Below are 19,796 nucleotides of genomic sequence, written 5' to 3' on the forward strand. Positions count from 1 at the left end.
CCGCTCCTAGGGGCAAGAATTTTACCTTTGCTTCAGGTAGTCCATTTACACACCTTTCATTCAAATTCATTCTCACTGACCCCACCAAGATATTATAACCATTATGATAACCTGGACCTAGAGGAGCCACCACATTATACATTCACTATTATGTACATTACCATAAAACCTACAATACAACAGTACAAAATTACAATCTAACAATTATGAACATCACGTCATTATACTGTTTGGTACCATTTCTCCAATTTCGTTCAACTAAACTAGTGCAACTCACTTACAAAAAGGGTGTCACTGGCTTATTAGCTCTGCTCTATCCTTTATATACCTATTTCATTCATCTGTCACTTTCCTATATCCCTTCATCATATTAGACTCCTCATATATACATCTGTGTTTTTCGGTAAGGAATGAAGCAGTTCTCTATGCCGTGCCCTTCTCTGTGACAATTTTTACAGATCTGCTCTCGTTCCGGTTCTACCCCACACAGTAAAGTCTCTGCCTGGAAGGAGGAGACTGCACTGTTTGGTGGCGTTCCCATCATCTTAGGAGGGAACTGCATCTTTTTATACAAGTACCTCATAAAAACACACATGCCTATCTGTCCTACTGATAGAGTTATGGTAACAATTAGTAACACTACAACTGGGTGCATCAAGTAGTTCAGTATAGTATTAGCTTTGTCAGAATAACCAAATATATATTCCCACCAGTAGCCCTCTGAGTCTGTTTCTAACATACGTTCCACCTTCTTAAGTTCATTTTGATCATGGTGTACCATTATAGTTGCATTAGCACCTTCTTCTTGCAATTCCCTCAGCACATACTCATCTCTGTCCAACTTTTCCAACCAATCCTGTAACTCTTTTCCCATTCCCAAATTCATCATCTGGATATCAACAGGATTGTTATACTTAAAATCAATGACCCACCGTGCGACAGAAGGAATGCTATAGTTCCATTTATTAGTTTGGATTTCAGAAACATTGCCAAGGGTACACCAAGAGCCTCTAGCCACAGATACTGTTACAGAGCATCCTTGGTCTAGGATTAATGTTACGTTAGTAGTATCCAGGACAAAAAGCACACCCTTTTTATGTCCTAAATAGTACACTGGTGCCTTGTCCCTGGCAATGTTCTCTCCATCCAAAACACAAATGGAAGCATCCTCCCAACATCTTTCATTTACCCTCCTGAATTGACCTGGGGAACACAATACATCATGGTTTCGCTGCAGACAGAGGGAAACATCAACCTGTTGCCATTTTCCCTTCTCCCTAATCACCTGTGGGAAGTTCAGCCTCGGGTGTAAGATTAAAGATTCTCCGGTTAGTATACCAATGGACTTAATATCATATATAATAACCGGGCGCAACTCTGAATACACTATAAGTGAAGTCGCATAGCATTTTTCAGAATCTGGATCAGTACACCCCAACCACGAACTCGCCCACCATTTTGGACTAGTAAAAGTTATGTGTTTTGGGAGATGTTTACCAACTTGGGAAAGCAGCTCAAAAGGCCATTCACCTTCATGCAGTGACTGTATTATTAATTTGATGTTGGTTGACAGTTCTGTCTGTCCTTGCGTGCAGACCAACGCCCATGATGTATTCCTTCCTCTTCTCACTACGTTGTCGACCAGTGTCTTGAAGTTCTCAATGAAATCCCTAGCAACATTCACCTGTGTGTTTATGTGTTTTTGCTGAATGTTGTCAAGAATATCATTGATCTCTCTCTGTTTAACAAATCCTTGTTTGCTATCTAATGCTATGGCAGATAACTTATTCCTTATAATCTCAATATCGGCTTCATTTAGGATTCCCATTCCTGTACCAACTCCTCCGAGTACAGTGCCAAATACATCCCTTTTCTCTCGATTACTCCTCAAGAGTAGGCGCCCATTTCTGGTGCTTGCACGTTTACCCGTATTACTCTTGGGAGTAATCCAGTTGTACAAACCACGTACTTGATTGCGGGTGTATTTAGCACATACCGGATAGTAGGTCTTTATTAACCACTGAGATATGTTAAAGTGCCAGGTGGACATGGCATATTGTACCTCAGTGATAAGTGTTCTTTTAGAATTTAGATTTACTTGGAGTGGTTGTCCTAACTCCAAGTACTCATACTCCCTCGAGTCATTTGTCTTGCTCTCTGTGCAGATTTCCAAGTGCTCCGATGACCCATCGAGGATTTGTATCTCCCCCACTTCTATGTCTGCTGTTTCACATTTCCAATAGCCTACTGCCTCTCTGTATGACTTATAGGCTCTGGATATTGACCCGATTATGAAATTATCACCTCGTTCTTGTGTCATCGGAACCCTTTGGAATCCGCCCAGATTCTCATCCCTGTATGTGAGTGTAATTTCCTTGGGTGTGTTTGCTGGTTGCATGTTTCTATACCAATATACACCACACATAAATACATATTCTCCTTCCTTTAAGTGTTCATGTATAATCCCATAGTGTATATCCTTGTGTTCTTGAACCTGCGTTCCTTTTTCACCCCCCAACCAATAACCCGTTTCGTTCATATATATTTTCACATTCACATATGACTGCAGAGATTCAAGTTTAAACTCAGGATTTCCGTGTACAAATGAAAGCCTATTGTCTCTGGAATTGGGATTAAACCTGCCAAATGAACAAAACTTTCTATATTGATCTCCGTCCTGATTGCCCCATTGGTATGTTTCCAATGGCACACGGCGATCCATTGTCAGTCTAGATTTTCTTCTCCTGTTATTGTTGTCCTCATGTTTTTGTTGCAAATATATCCACGGTTTTATCTGCTTTGTCATTATTGTCTCTGGATTATGTAATTCCATATCTCCATAACCAGAATATTCCTCCTCAAGTTCCACTGTGTCACTACTACACAGCATAATCAGCACCATGAAAAATAAAAATTTGATGTACATTGTCCAGATGCCTCAGTTCGGTTGATTTTCGCTCCACTGGGTTCTGGAAAAGAAAAAAACAAGTGCGGTATCAGTTCTTAACAGTAGCATATGCCGCTTTGAGTCTAATCGGACTTTTAAGATGTTTTAAGGATTCATCTATATCCTGCTCCTTGGCTAAACAAGGGGTAGGGGTTTTAAGTACAGGCAGTAGTTCAGCTATGTCTGCATCATTTTTCCAGCCTTCAAAATCTTTTTCCCAAGCCTGCTGTCCCTCTATGTCATAGGGAGCCCACTTAACCCCTATCAAAGCTGCCTCTTTTGCTAGCAACACAGCCGTGATTGCTACATTTGATGTGTACACTTGTATAGCAAATGGCAACTCCATGTTGGGATTACTTAATGCTGGGGCTTGCATTAAAGTGATTTTCAACAGTTTAAATCCCTGTTCCTGTTCTTCTGCCTACTCTAGCGGATCTGCTTCCCTTTTGTCACTTTTCAATAATTCATAAAGAGGTTTTGCCTTTTCTGCAAATCCTTCAATGAAGTCTCGGCAGAAACCGACCACCCCCAAGAATTGTCGCAGTGCTGTTTTTGTATTGGGCCTTGGAAGTTTCTGGATAGTTTCACATTTGTTTGGGTCAGGAGTCCTCCCCCCCTTTGAAACTACAACTCCCAAAAAGGAAACAGAATCTTTCATTAACTGGGCCTTCATTGGGTTTAGCTTTAACCCTGCTTTCTCAATTAATGTTAATAACTCCTTAAGGAGAGCATAGTGCTGCTCCCTAGTGTCTGTCTGGATAAGCACATCATCCACGTATTGAATGATACATTCTGGCTCTGAAAAAGATTTTAAAACATCAATCATGCATTTATGAAAATAGGTTGAACTGGACTTGAATCCTTGTGGCAGCCTGCAGAAAGTGTATTGCTTTCCTTGGAAACAAAATGCAAATTTGTATTGGCTATCTGGGTGAATGGGGATCGAAAAATAGCCATTTGAGACGTCGATAGACGAATACACTGCTGCAGATGATTTGAGCGCTGTCATCATATCGGGCATTTTGGCAACAACATTGGTGACAGATGGGGTACATTTGTTTAGTGCACGGAAATCTAGACAGGGTCGCCAACCATTACCCTTTTTTACTGGCCATAGGGGTGCATTATTTGTTGATTGGCATTCTCTAATCACTTCTTGTGCCAACAAATTTTCAATGGTGCACCGTACAAATGGAATTGATTCAGGGGGAATCTTGTACTGTTTCTGTGGTAAGGGATCTGGGCCTTCTACTTTGACAATCATATTTGTCACCTTGCCACACTCATTTTTGTATGTCGCCCACACTTTGTCATGCTGCCACAAGATTTCAGCTAACCTTTGATCATTCGTTTTTAACAATGCTCTGGGATCCATCGCGTCACTGGGTTTCACTGATGCCAACCCATAATTGTCAGTGATCATGCAAACATTCCCTTTGTACCTGGAACCTCTCCACAACATCCAATTACATAGATCTACCACCAAACCATGTGCTTTCATCACATCCGATCCAATGATGGTGCCCTCATGTGTAGGAGACAGGTACATACTGTGTTGTATGTCCATGTTTCCTATGTTTATGGGCACTGGCATTGATTGCAATGCAGGAACTACCTGACCTCCAAAACCTCTCAAAAAAATTGACTTGCCATTAGGGTCAGCTGTCAATGTCATATTTGTCAAACTGACAGCTGCTCCTGTATCCAGAAGTATATCAGCGCGATGGCCCCCTACCGCTCCCTGGATATGTGGTCTATTGCCCTTGTCCCTCTCAAGTTGACATACTGGGGACAAGGGTGGGGCCTGTAATCCCTATGGTTTCACATAAGGATTGGATGGGGGTGGGGTCTTGTATTCCTCTGGAATTTCAGCGATCTTACTTTTAACCCTCTCTAGCTCTTTTAGGAGTGGACCATATAGGGTAACATCGGGATCTTGGACGTTTTCCCTCTGCACCTGTCTGGTCCAGGCCTCTTCTGATCTTTCCTGTCAGCAAAACTTCTGTTACCCCCTACTCTCCTGTTCAATTTACAGTCTCTCATGAAATGTCCCATATGCCCACATTTGTAACATTTGCCAGTGGATCTGACTCTTCCTTCACTCTTAGTTACCTCTGCAATTTTCCTTTGCATTTTACTGTCCTGATTTGTCTCCTGAATCCAGTCCTTTATTATGTTCAGAAATGTCTGGTATGAATTAGCATTTCTGAGTGCAATCTTTGTGTGATAATCCACAAAGGTACACTTGTTAGCCATCGAGTAAAGAAAACTACCGTCGTCAGGAGACATATCTGGGCAATTAAATGTGGATTTGTACAGTGACAAGTATTCACTGCAAAATAAAACAGGGTCTTCACCTTTCCTAAATCTGGCATTTTCTAGCGCATTGGTTCCTCTAGCATCTCTCCCTCCCATCACTCTCTGTAACTCTCCCATTCTGTCTGCTGCATTTCCCCAATTGGAATTAAGTTCTGCCAACAGACCAGTATGAGTCCCCACAGGAGGCAGTAATTTCTCACACAGCTGTGAAGGGAGCCATGCACGCAGTAGCGCACAGGCATCTCTGTTTCCCAAATTATATTGAGTGACTACAGCTTCCAGCTTATTGGAGAGGCTGACAGGTGAGGCTGAAGTGTCAAACTTCCCCAATATCTGGCACAGGTTTGTGCGATCCTGTATAGAGAGTGTTGTGGAGTGCACATTATGATTTGCATGACCTTGCCCTTGAGCATTTCTGTGTTGGTGATCAATCCTGTCTGGGATAGGAGTAAAGAGTGTGGAATTTTGATTTAATGAAAGCTCAGGAGGAGATTGAGATTCGTCTGCAGTACAAATCGGATGCTCCTCTCTGCCTCTTTGCTCCTCTCCCAGGGATTTGTAACCTGAGCTATTACCCTGGTTGCATGCATTGTTACCGTGTGCTTTTAACAACTGTAAACATTGTTCCTTTTGAGCCAGCTGCTCTGTAAGCATTTGAATAACACAATCTTTTGTGACTCTTTTGCTTCCAAAGATGCAATATGTAATTCTCTGAGTCTACATCTAGATTCACAGTCCTCTAAACACTCTTGTAAATCACAATTCTCTTCACCAAGTTTGTCAACTTCCTCCTTTAATTCCTCACATTCACAAGCATTATTCTTAATATCCATGGCCAAACAACCTTGCGTAATGTTATCAAGCTCCTTCCTTAGCTGAGCTTTTTCAGTGTAAAATTGCAATTCTTTCTGTAAAGCGATCTCTTTCATCTTAATTAACATATCAATGAGATTGGCCATTCTCTGTTTTCTATTTTTTTTAGAAGATACTTTAGTTTGCAATTTTTCATTCTGCATGTCACACTGCTTTTCTAAATCACCAAACTGATGAGTCAAAGCCTCATCCATACACAAATGATAAGAGGCAGAGGAATATTTCTTAAGAAAATCTGTTACAACTTCCATGTTTACAATTTCCAAGTAACTGAGATAAAACTTCAACAAAACAGTACTTCACTATTGTCTCACTAACACAAATTGAGACCACGTAACACCACAATGACAAGTTTCAATGACAACTTACACAATTTCTGATACAAATTATACAAGTTTCAACAACACAATACACTAGTTGCAATACAAACTACACCAGTTTCAATACAACTTCTATCTGTGCCAATGACAAATTACACGTGTACTTCTATTGTATAGCTATTTCAATTCAGACATACAAGTCTGTTCCACAGGTATCGTGCATCCAATTACAAAAATCGGTTCAATGCTCTACCTACTCCTAACTGACCGTATCCCACATACACAGACCAATTTCCTTACTGATCTAAGATCCAGGCCAGAGAGGTTTCCTATTGGGCAGAAGGCTACTTCCCCTTCACATGAACACTAGAAAACTATCTAATTCACTTTCCCTCAAAAACGTCTGGTTTTATTCCTATAGATCCTATGGGTACTTCAGTTAGCACAGGGTGATCAATCCTGTCTCTGCCGGCAACCACTGAATAGCTAATACAGGCTTACTAACACAATTAAGAACTAACAAACAACAACAACAAAAAACAACAGCAATACAGCACTATATATGCATATTAGTCATAGGTAAGAAAGTGTTCATACTTCACCAGCTTTGCGCGTCCGCTCAGCGATGGAATACTTCACAGCACTTCAGGTAACGATTCAGGCGTCTCTCTGTCTTCACGACCAGCGCGAAACTCAGGCGATACCTTCGACCTGGATTCTTTAAAGAGTCCTGGCGTCTGTAGTAACCGTCAGGTGGATTTCATCAATCTTCTAGGAAACCTGGATTGCAGCGACTGGATGTTCTTGATCCGTTTCCTGTAGCAGTCACGATATTGTGGAGTTCTATGTGGATTTGACTATTCCACACGCTATCTGGGGTGCCAAATGATATATCTGCTACTTGGTTTCCTAGTTCTACTTTTGTAAATAACAGTCTTTTGTTGCAGTAACGCTATTTATTGTTTTTCCAAATTAAAGAAAATATAACAAAGTAGAATCACAGTTACAAGTTAAGGTTGCTCCTCTAGTCCTATCTACTCTGACTAATTGCGTATCAATGCAGGTACTATATCTTAAGCAAGATGGTTACTTCTTACATCAAAATGGAGGCTTGGTGGAGTCTGATGTCTCTCTATGCTCCTGCTGATGGAATCTATAGAGCCTTATGAAAGCTTCTTCTTCTGGGAGAGCCCCTAGCCAATCTCTCTTATGGCTTAAATAGCCAAGAAATCCATTCCTCACACACACACACCCATACGACCACCCCCAGCTCAGGTATCATTCCGCCCCCCTGTCCTTGCCAGTTATGTCTTCTTTAGACCTCTAAGTGGCGCTGTAACCTCACCCATGAGGTCCTGTGATGTTGGTTGTCCGACACCAGGGGGCACCCTGATCATACAGGTGTTTAGATCTGAAAGGTGACCCTCCCTTCATTGTCTCAGGCATACAGAAACTGTTGGGGTATTGTCCATCTGCTAACCAACTGTTCCCATGAGAACTTCCATTGTCCCCTTGGTTTTTATGGCTTTATTATCCAAGGGTCCCATTCTTTGAGATAAGATAATACCAGTTTCACTGGCCATTTAATCACTAGACCAGTTCTGATGGTTTCTGTTCCCAAGGGTAATAATAGCAGTTAACTGAACGTCTCTTTGATCTGGTTTCTGTAACACAGCAAGCATTTTGAGATGGTTTCACCATGTGTCCTATGCCAATGTTCTGGATAGAAATCATATCCAACACTGTACTACATCATAACTGTGGGACTGTACTACATCATATCTGTGGCAATGTACTACATCATAACTGTGGCACTGTACTACATCATAACTGTGGCACTGTACTACATCAAATCTGTGGGACGGTACTACATCATAACTGTGGGACTGTACTACATCAAATATGTGGGACGGTACTATATCATATCTGTGGGACTGTACTACATCATATCTGTGGGACGGTACTACATCATAACTGTGGGACTGTACTACATCATATCTGTGGGACTGTACTACATCATATCTGTGGGACTGTAGTACATCATAACTGTGGGACTGTACTACATCATATCTGTGGCAATGTACTACATCATAACTGTGGCACTGTACTACATCATAACTGTGGCACTGTACTACATCAAATCTGTGGGACTGTAGTACATCATAACTGTGGGCCTGTACATCATAACTGTGGGACTGTACTACATCATATCTGTGGCAATGTACTACATCATAACTGTGGCACTGTACTACATCATAACTGTGGGACTGTACTACATCATATCTGTGGGACTGTAGTACATCATAACTGTGGGCCTGTACATCATAACTGTGGGACTGTACTACATCATATTTGTGGCACTGTACTACATCATAACTGTGGGACTGTACTACATCATAACTGTGGGACTGTACTACATCATATCTGTGGGACTGTAGTACATCATAACTGTGGGACGGTACTACATCATAACTGTGGCACTGTACTACATCAAATCTGTGGGACGGTACTACATCATAACTGTGGGACTGTACTACATCAAATATGTGGGACGGTACTACATCATATCTGTGGGACTGTACTACATCATAGCTGTGGGACTGTACTACATCATAGCTGTGGGATTGTACTACATCATATCTGTGGCAATGTACTACATCATAACAGTGGGACTGTACTACATCATTTCTGTGGCAATGTACTACATCATAACTGTGGCACTGTACTACATCATAACTGTGGGACTGTACTACATCATATCTGTGGGACTGTAGTACATCATAACTGTGGGCCTGTACATCATAACTGTGGGACTGTACTACATCATAACTGTGGGACTGTACTACATCAAATATGTGGGACGGTACTACATCATATCTGTGGGACTGTACTACATCATATCTGTGGGACGGTACTACATCATAACTGTGGGACTGTACTACATCATATCTGTGGGAATGTACTACATCATATCTGTGGGACTGTACTACATCATAACTGTGGGACTGTTCTACATCATAACTGTGGGACTGTACTACATCATAACTGTGGGACTGTGCTACATCAAATCTGTGGGACGGTACTACATCATAACTGTGGGACTGTACTACATCATAACTGTGGGACTGTACTACATCATATTTGTGGCACTGTACTACATCATAACTGTGGGACTGTACTACATCATAACTGTGGGACTGTACTACATCATATCCGTGGGACTGTACTACATCATATCCGTGGGAATGTACTACATCATAACTGTGGGACTGTACTACATCATATCTGTGGGACTGTTCTACATAATATCTGTGGGACTGTTCTACATCATATCTGTGGGACTGTACTACATCATATCTGTGGGAGTGTACTACATCATATCTATGGGACTGTACTACATCATAACTGTGGGACTGTACTACATCATATCTGTGGCAATGTACTCCATCATAACTGTGGCACTGTACTACATCAAATCTGTGGGACGGTACTACATCATAACTGTGGGATTGTACTACATCAAATCTGTGGGACGGTACTACATCATAACTGTGGGACTGTACTACATCATAACTGTGGGACTGTACTACATCATAACTGTGGCACTGTACTACATCAAATCTGTGGGACGGTACTACATCATAACTGTGGGATTGTACTACATCAAATCTGTGGGACGGTACTACATCATAACTGTGGGACTGTACTACATCAAATATGTGGGACGGTACTACATCATATCTGTGGGACTGTACTACATCATATCTGTGGGACGGTACTACATCATAACTGTGGGACTGTACTACATCATATCTGTGGGACTGTACTACATCATATCTGTGGGACTGTACTACATTATATCTGTGAGACTGTACTACATCATATCTGTGGGACTGTACTACATCATATTTGTGGCACTGTACTACATCATAACTGTGGGACTGTACTACATCATAACTGTGGGACTGTACTACATCATATCTGTGGGACTGTACTACATGATATCCGTGGGACTGTACTACATCATAACTGTGGGACTGTACTACATCATATCTGTGGGACTGTTCTACATAATATCTGTGGGACTGTTCTACATCATATCTGTGGGACTGTACTACATCATATCTGTGGGACTGTACTACATCATATCCGTGGGTCTGTACTACTTCATATCTGTGGGACTGTTCTACATCATATCTGTGGGACTGTACTCCATCATATCCGTGGGACTGTACTACATCATATCTGTGGGACTGTTCTACATCATATCTGTGGGACTGTTCTACATCATATCTGTGGGACTGTACTCCATCATATCTGTGGGACTGTACTCCATCATATCTGTGGGACTGTACTTCATCATATCTAAGGGACTGTACTACATCATAATTGTGGGACTGTACTACATCATATCTGTGGGACTGTACTACATCATATCCGTGTGACTGTACTACATAATATCTGTGGGACTGTACTACATCATATCCGTGGGACTGTACTACATCATAACTGTGGGACTGTACTACATCATATCTGTGGGACTGTACTACATCATATCTGTGGGACTGTACTACATCATATCTGTGGGACTGTACTACATCATATCTGTGGCACTGTACTACATCATATCTGTGGCACTGTACTACATCATATCTGTGGGACTGTACTACATCATATCTGTGGCACTGTACTACATCAGGGGCTTGATTCACTAATTGGCGCTAAGCCGTTTAGTGTGCCTTATCTGAGGTTACTGTGCCTTATCTGAGTTGGTGTGCCTTATCTGAAGTTAGTGTGCCTTATCTGAGTTAGTGTGCCTTATCTGAGGTTAGTGTGCCTTTTCTGAGGTTAGTGTGCCTTATCTGAGGTTAGTGTGCCTTATCTGAGGTTAGTGTGCCTTATCTGAGGTTAGTGTGCCTTACCTGAGTAAAGCCCAGTGCACACCAAAACCGCTAGCAGATCGTCAAAACGCTAGCGGTTTTGGGAGCAGAGAGCAGATATTTGGCCGGGTGCACACCAAGCGGATTTTGTATGCGATCCACCAGCCGCATCAGCCAGTGAAACCGCTTGGCTATTGTATTTCAATGTGTGGTGCACACCGGCGGTTTGAGGTTTTTTAGCAAACCGCAAACACGCAGCAGGAGGCGCGTTTGCGGCTTGGCAAAAACCTCAAACCGCCGGTGTGCACCATCCCATTGCAATACATTAGCCAAGCATTTTTCCAGGCGGATGCGGCCGGCGGATCGCTCCAAAAACCGCTCGGTGTGCACTGGGCCTTAGTGTGCCTTATCTGAGGTTATTGTGCCTTATCTGAACTTAGTGCTCCTTAAGTAGCTTTGTGCACACTAAAAGATGCACAAAGCTACATCGCGCACCGCACGATAACATCGCACCTAAGCAGCACATCAGTGCACCGTTATCGTCGCATCCTATGCGACCTTATGGTCGCAACATATACAGTATAGCGGGTGCGACGTGATCGTTGCACCGCGCGCAAAGATCGACGCATTACGCTGTGCGCGGTGCAGTGCGCGATGTAGCTTTGTACATCTTTTAGTGTGCACAAAGCTACTTAAGGGGCACTAAGTTCAGATAAGGCACAGTAACCTCAGATAAGGCACACTAACTCAGATAAGGCACACTAACCTCAGATAAGGCACACTAACCTCAGATAAGGCACACTAACCTCAAATAAGGTTAGCGCTGTACTTTGTGCCCACTAAATTCTAAGGCACACTAACCGGCTTACATCATATCTGTAGGACTGTACTACATCATATCTGTGTGACTGTACTACATCATATCTGTAGGACTGTACTACATCATATCTGTGGGACTGTACTACATCATATCTGTGGGACTGTACTACATCATATCTGTAGGACTGTACTACATCATATCTGTGGGACTGTACTACATCATATCTGTGGGACTGTACTACATCATAGCTGTGGGACTGTACTACATCATAGCTGTGGGATTGTACTACATCATATCTGTGGGACTGTACTACATCATATCTGTCGCACTGTACTACATCATAACTGTGGGATTGTACTACATCATATATGTGGGACTGTACTACATTATATCTGAGGGACTGTACTAAATCATATCTGTAGGACTGTACTGCATCATATCTGTGGAACTGTACTACATCATATCTGTGGCACTGTACTACATCATAACTGTGGGATTGTACTACATCATATCTGTGGGACTGTACTACATCATATCTGTGGCACTGTACTACATCATAACTGTGGGATTGTACTACATCATATATGTGGGACTGTACTACATCATATCTGTGGGACTGTACTAAATCATATCTGTGGGACTGTACTACATCATATCTGTGGCACTGTACTACATCATAACTGTGGGATTGTACTACATCATATCTGTGGGACTGTACTACATCATATATGTAGGACTGTACTACATCATATCTGTGGGACTGTACTACATCATAACTGTGGCACTGCACTACATCATAACTGTGGCACTGTACTACATCATAACGGTGGGACTGTACTACATCATATCTGTGGGACTGCACTACATCATATCTATAGACTATGACTAAGGGCAGATTGTAGGCCCGATACGCATTCGATGATCCTGTGATTTTATTGCACTACTTTTTGTCATGTGTAATTTTCTAATAAAGAACAGACATTTTTTCACCGAGCCAAGTCTGGTCTGTGGATCCTTTTTCCATCATATCTATGTGACTGTACTAAATCATATCTGTGGGACTGTACTCCATCACATCTGTGGGACTGTACTACATCATATCTGTAGGACTGTACTACATCATATCTGTGGGACTGTACTACATCATATCTGTGGGACTGTACTACATCATATCTGTGGCACTGTACTACATCATATCTGTGGGACTGTACTACATCATATCTGTGGCACTGTACTACATCATATCTGTGGGACTGTACTACATCATATCCGTGGCAATGTACTACATCATAACTGTGGCACTGTACTACATCATATCTGTGGGACTGTTCTACATCATATCTGTGGGCCTATTCTACATCATATCTGTGGGACTGTACTACATTATATCTGTGAGACTGTACTACATCATATCTGTGGGACTGTACTACATCATATCTGTGGCACTGTAGTACATCATAACTGTGGGACTGTACTACATTATATCTGTGGGACTGTACTACATCATATCTGTGGGACTGTACTACATCATATCTGTGGGACTGTACTACATCATATCTGTAGCACTGTACTACATCATAACTGTGGGATTGTACTACATCACGCAAAGCACACAGCAGAAAAAGTGTTGTAGTGTGACCTGGGCTGGCCTCCACCAATGAGTGCTCAATCCCCCCTCCATAGCAAGTGACATAACAGGCCACAAGGAGGTAATTATCAGAACTTGGAGGAGAGTAGTGGAGGAAAAACCATGTGAATGACATCTATGGGAAAACAAAAGGTGGAACTATAGTCAAAACAACCCCTCTGCCCCAATAGATTGGCCACACCACAGGAACTTTCACAGGCACAGTTACTTGCTAGATGGTTGCTTAACATTACTATCCATCCCTTTCTTAATTAAATGATCAGTTGTGTATGAAAATTACATAAATACCAGTATGTTAAGAATAGCTTTATGGTGCCCACTCCCCCAGGTGTCTACCCAGGCATCTGCTTGGTTTGCCTATGCCTGAAAACAGCCCTCTGAAAAGGAAAATGAAAGCTGCTATTTTAACCTGTGCCTGCCCTGATCTTTCAAATTTGCTGAGACGAAAAGGAAAAGAAGGAAGTTGCAGTCTTGGTAAGTAATGTTTACCTCCCGCTCCCTTTACCACCTCTCTACAGTAGAATTCCTGCCCTCGCTTTGAATTCTGGTCCACGGCTCATAATTATCTTTGCCTTGCAGCGAGGCCATACAACCCTCAGCTACAGATGTTTTGTCTCCACTCAGCACTGCCGAAAGAACTTAATTGCATTTTATTTTGAATAAAAAGCATATTTTTACACAAGCGGCTCAGCTGCGGCATATTTTCAAGATGATATTACAAAGACTCAATTATTCCTTTGTGTGATTACATTTTTTTAAGCGTACTGGTCTAATAATGAGCCAAACTTTGGAGATCTTTAATGGAATTATTTATGAACACCAGTCCTGGAATTGTGCAGAGTCCGCAGATTGCTGCCGAGTGGTAATGAGGGAAAAACGCACTCCATGGTATATGCACACTTGGTTATACTGAGAACTTCATCATAAAGGAGTCATTATCTAAGAATTTATTATCATTCCAACCAGCAAAACACTTAAAAGAAAACTTCACATACTTTATTTATTTTTTTTATAAATCAACAACAATATAAAGTAGAGTTCTGAGCATTCTTGAAATAGTCTGTTATGGAAATTACTGTTAAGACCATTTTACAAAAAAAAAACAGTTCCCTCCCCAATACAACACTCGGCGTATGGGCAGATCGACCATTTGATAGATCCCTCTTTGATTAGATCTGATCAGAGAGGGATCTGTTTCCTGCCCATACACTGCAAACTGATTTCCGAAAGTTTTCAGCAAGAGATCTGTAACGCTGGGTGTCCGCACACAGAGAGTATCTGATTATTGATTATCTGCAGTATCACCAACAATACAGAAGTATACCTGATTATTAGTGATCTGCAGAATCACCAATAATACAAGTATGGCTAACCTCTGGACACCTAATAAAGTGTAAGTGTTTGGGTGCAACCGTAACTTTAATAGTTTGAAGAAACCTCACCAGAGGGCTGGTGAGGTACTATCAGTACACGAAGCGTGCACTAGCGTACAAGCTCCAGCAAGCTGGAGAAACAATACTGAAAAGGCTGAATCTCCTGAAGAGCGGGTGATTCAGAATATACTGCAGGCAAATGAACACCCGAGGGGTGGGTGAGTCAGACTGTACTGCAGCCTACTAAATACGGTTATACTAAAATGACAGATACCTAGAGAGCAGGTACTTAAGGCTGAACTATAGCCTAGCAGAGTTGCTTGACCAGCGGAGCTGGCGAAGTAAACACCTCACCAGTGGCGAGGGCCCACTGGCGAGTAGAATGGTCAGGCAGGCAAGGGTCGGCAACAGAGAGGTACGTATCGGTACAGAATCGTGAGACAAGAGAGTAAACGGTAATCAGGCAGAGGTTCAGCAACAGGAAGGTACGTATCGGTACAGAATCGTGAGACAAGAGAGTAAACGGTAATCAGGCAGAGGTTCAGCAACAGGTAGGCAGATAGGCGAAAGTACAGGATCAGAAGGCAGGATCAGAGTCAGAGGTAATAGCTAAGAGTCATACACAGGCGATCAATACAGTAGTAATATCCTAGTCTGGGTGTGAAATCCGTGGCATCAACACCCGGGAACTAGTCTAAAATCAACAATAGGAAATCAGCAATATCCTAGACTAGGTGTGAAATCCTCAGCATCAACACCAGGGAACTAGCCTAAGGTCTGCGCGCTAACACGCAAGTATTCACGACAACAGACAATCCTATAATGAAGCCCGAAGGCTTATGAAGCAGAGGAGACCCCACTGTCACGCCCCTCCGAATCAGCCAATCCTGGGCGCCGTGGGACTCCTCTGACGTCAGCCGACCGACAGGTCAGCTGACGGGCTTCCTCCCCGCATAAAGGTCCCGTCTGTGCTACGGCGACCCCCTGCCTAGAAGAACGTTCTGTCCTCTGCGTCCTGGACGGATGGCCGCATGGAGGCAGCTGCGGCGGCGGTGCTGTTCGACGCAGCTGCCTCGTTTCTCACAGTACGCCCCCCTCTAGGCGTGGACTCCGGACACGCACCTCCCGGCCTATCTGGATGCAATCTATGAAACTCCATCCAGAGTTCTTCGGCATGCATGCGAGAGAGTGGTACCCAGGATCTCTCTTCAGGACCATACCCTCGCCAGTGGACCAGATACTGTAAAGATTTACGTACTCTTCGAGAATCTAAAATCTTTTCTATTTCATACTCTGGTTCTCCGTTAATCACCACAGGGGGAGGAGGAGTAGCATCCACATAAACAGCAGGCTTCAAAAGCGAAACGTGGAATGTCCTACCACCCCTGAAACTGGGGGGAAGTGACACCACATAGGTAACATTATTCACTTTCCTTGAAATGGAATAGGGCCCTATGAATTTGGGACCCAATTTCACAGAGGGCTGCCTTAGGGACAAGTGTCGAGTGGAAATCCACACCAAATCTCCCGGTGTGAACTTCCATTCCACCAAACGTCTTTTGTCGGCCTGCCCCTTTTAAGTAAAAAAGGCCTTTTTCAAATTTTGCTTCACCTTATTCAAGATGCCTCTCATAGTCTCAGACCAATGTTCCAAAGTTGGAAAAGGTGAAGCCACCACAGGCAGGGGTGAAAACTTGAGTGATCTCCCCGTAACAACTGGAACGGGGAGAACCCTGATGAAGCAGACTTTAAGTTGTTGTGGGCGAACTCGGCATACGGCAAGAACTCGACCCAATCAGTCTGGACATCGGCCACATAACACCTGAGGAATTGCTCGAGAGCCTGATTTACCCTCTCAGTTTTGCCGTTGGTCTGTGGGTGGTAGCCGGAGGAGAACGATAACTTCATCCCCAATTGCTGACAGAAAGCTTTCCAAAATCGAGAAGTGAACTGGACTCCCCTATCTGATACCACATCTTGAGGAATCCTGTGCAGTCTGAAAATGTGGAGAATAAACAGCTCTGCCAGTTCCTGTGCAGAGGGAAGTCCGTTCAAGGGGATGAAGTGTGCCATCTTACTGAATCTGTCGACTACCACCCAAATGACCGTTTTACCCTCAGAAAGAGGCAGTTTGCCCACAAAGTCCATGGACACATAGGTCCAAAGTTCCTCGGACACGGGAAGCGGCTGTAAGGTGCCGGCAGGCGCTCGCCTAGAAGCCTTGCTCCTGGCACAAACAGCACAGCTTCCCACAAACTCCTTGCAATCAGAAGCAACGGAGGGCCACCAGAAACTCCAATTTAATAATTCTAGGGTGCGAGCCACCCCTAGGTGACCAGCATTTTTATGGGCATGGAATGCCTCCAAAACCTTGAATCTCAAGTGGAGGGGAACAAAAAGAACCCCCTCTGGTTTACCCTCAGGAACTTCTTGTTGAAAAGAACCCAGCTCTGAGGCCCAATTCAAGTCAACCTGCGCCCCAGAGGGTTCTGGATCCTGTTCACTGGTTCCGAGTACTTGGGCCTCATTCACCGCAATGGGAACCTGTTTCAAACAGTGGTCATGACAGAAGGGAGACCAGCTTATCAACTGTCTGGTACACCAATCAATATCTGGGGAATGCTTTTTTAACCATGGCATGCCTAAGATGACCGTGGATGTGGACATCTCCAATACCAAGAACTGCATAAGTTCTCTATGTAGGGCTCCAATCTGGCATACCAATTCAGGGGTCTGAGTGATGGTGACAGGCAGTGGAGAATCGTCCACCGCAGTAATTTTAATCTGCTCCCCCAGTGGAAGCAACGAAAAACCAAATAGATTGGCGAAGCTTGCCGACATAACATTAACAGCAGAAACCATATGCCCTTTATCGGCACAGTATAAGCATAACTTCCCGGCTCGCCTTCGATTTTTCTCTACCTCTGAGAGCTTGACCTGCCCAATTTGCATTGGCTCGTCAGCTGGTGGAGAGGAAGGCATAGGAGCTGAGAAAGTACAGGAGGAAAATTTTCTTGGGGGCTTAGCCCGAGTTTGTTTTTGATAACAAACTCGTCTATCAATCTTGATGGCCAAAGAAATGGCCTCATCCAGAGTTTTGGGTTCTGGATGACCCAACATAAGCTCAGACACAGCGTCAGACAATCCGGACAAGAAACAGTCCAAGAGTGCGTACTGCCCCCACCTGGCTGATACTGCCCATCTCCTGAACTCGGCAGCATAACCTCAACAGAACTCTGACCCTGTCTGAGGGTTTTTAACTTCCTCTCAGACGTCACTGCCAAATCCGGGTCGTCATAAATTATGACCATGGCTTTAAAGAACTCCTCTACTGAGACCAAGGCCTCATGCCCCGTAGGGAGACTGTAGGCCCAGGACTGGGAGTCTCCAGACAATAAAGTCTTAATGAATGTGACCCGTTGAGCTTCTGTACCTGAAGAAACGGGTCGTAATTCAAAATAAGACAAGCATCTATGCTTAAAATTACTAAAATCCGAGCGATGCCCCGAGAATTTTTCAGGTGGGGGTACTCTCGGCTCGATCACAGAAGGGGGAGACACTCGGGTATTAGGGTCCAATAAACGGTTAACTGACTCAGCTAGTAGGTCAATCTGATTCTGTTGAGCATTCACCGTTTTAATGAGTTCATTAACGGTGGCAGTTAACACGTCGACCCATTGACAGAGTGCCTCCATAATACTTTACTGGTCTGTTGTTCTGTAACGCTGGGTGTCAGCACACAGAGAGTATCTGATTATTGATGATCTACAGTATCACCAACAATACAGAAGTATACCTGATTATTAGTGATCTGCAGAATCACCAATAATACAAGTATGGCTAACCTCTGGATACCTAATAAAGTGTAAGTGTTTGGGTGCAACCGTAACTTTAATAGTTTGAAGAATCCTCACCAGAGGGCTGGTGAGGTACTATCAGTACACGAAGCGTGCACTAGGGTACAAGCTCCAGCAAGCTGGAGAAACAATACTGAAAAAGCTGAATCTCCCGAGGAGCGGGTGATTCAGAATATACTGCAGGCAAATGAACACCCGAGGGGTGGGTGAGTCAGACTGTACTGCAGCCTACTAAATACGGTTATACTAAAATGACAGATACCTAGAGAGCAGGTACTTAAGGCTGAACTATAGCCTAGCAGAGTTTCTTGACCAGCAGAGCTGGTGCAGTAAACACCTCACCAGTGGCGAGGGCCCACTGGCGAGTAGAATGGTCAGGCAGGCAAGGGTCGGCAACAGAGAGGTACGTATCAGTACAGAATCGTGAGACAAGAGAGTAAACGGTAATCAGGCAGAGGTTCAGCAACAGGAAGGTACGTATCGGTACAGAATCGTGACACAAGAGAGTAAACGGTAATCAGACAGAGGTTCAGCAACAGGTAGACAAATAGGCGAAAGTACAGGATCAGAAGGCAGGATCAGAGTCAGAGGTAATAGTTAAGAGTCATACACAGGAGATCAATACAGTAGTAATATCCTAGTCTGGGTGTGAAATCCGTGGCATCAACACCCGGGAACTAGTCTACAATCAACAATAGGAAATCAGCAATATCCTAGACTAGGTGTGAAATTCATAGCATCAACACCAGGGAACTAGCC

General features: G+C 43.4%; 2 protein-coding genes across 3 annotated transcripts in view; both read right to left on the reverse strand.

Annotated features, from left to right (window-relative positions):
* Positions 1-19,796, reverse strand: part of LOC137528865 (pikachurin-like) — a 328,823-nt gene that overhangs the window by 235,465 nt on the left and 73,562 nt on the right. The window lies entirely within an intron of this gene.
* LOC137562027 (posterior protein-like) lies at positions 4,850-6,390 on the reverse strand. Its single transcript, XM_068273373.1, has 2 exons — positions 5,988-6,390; positions 4,850-5,703 (listed from the first exon to the last, which is right to left on the reverse strand). Exons 1-2 carry the CDS (start codon positions 6,388-6,390, stop codon positions 4,850-4,852), a joined length of 1,257 nt encoding a protein of 418 aa, XP_068129474.1.

Source organism: Hyperolius riggenbachi, chromosome 1, assembly GCF_040937935.1.
Source record: "Hyperolius riggenbachi isolate aHypRig1 chromosome 1, aHypRig1.pri, whole genome shotgun sequence".
Lineage (NCBI taxonomy): Eukaryota > Metazoa > Chordata > Amphibia > Anura > Hyperoliidae > Hyperolius > Hyperolius riggenbachi.

Excerpts from the sequence above, each read along its gene's own strand:
- LOC137562027 (XM_068273373.1), bottom strand. The coding sequence starts at position 6,390 with ATGGAAGTTGTAACAGATTTTCTTAAGAAATATTCCTCTGCCTCTTAT. Across the intron at positions 5,704-5,987 it reads AGAGGACTGTGAATCTAGAT|ACAGGATTGATCACCAACAC; the intron begins GTAGACTCAGAG and ends CTCCTATCCCAG.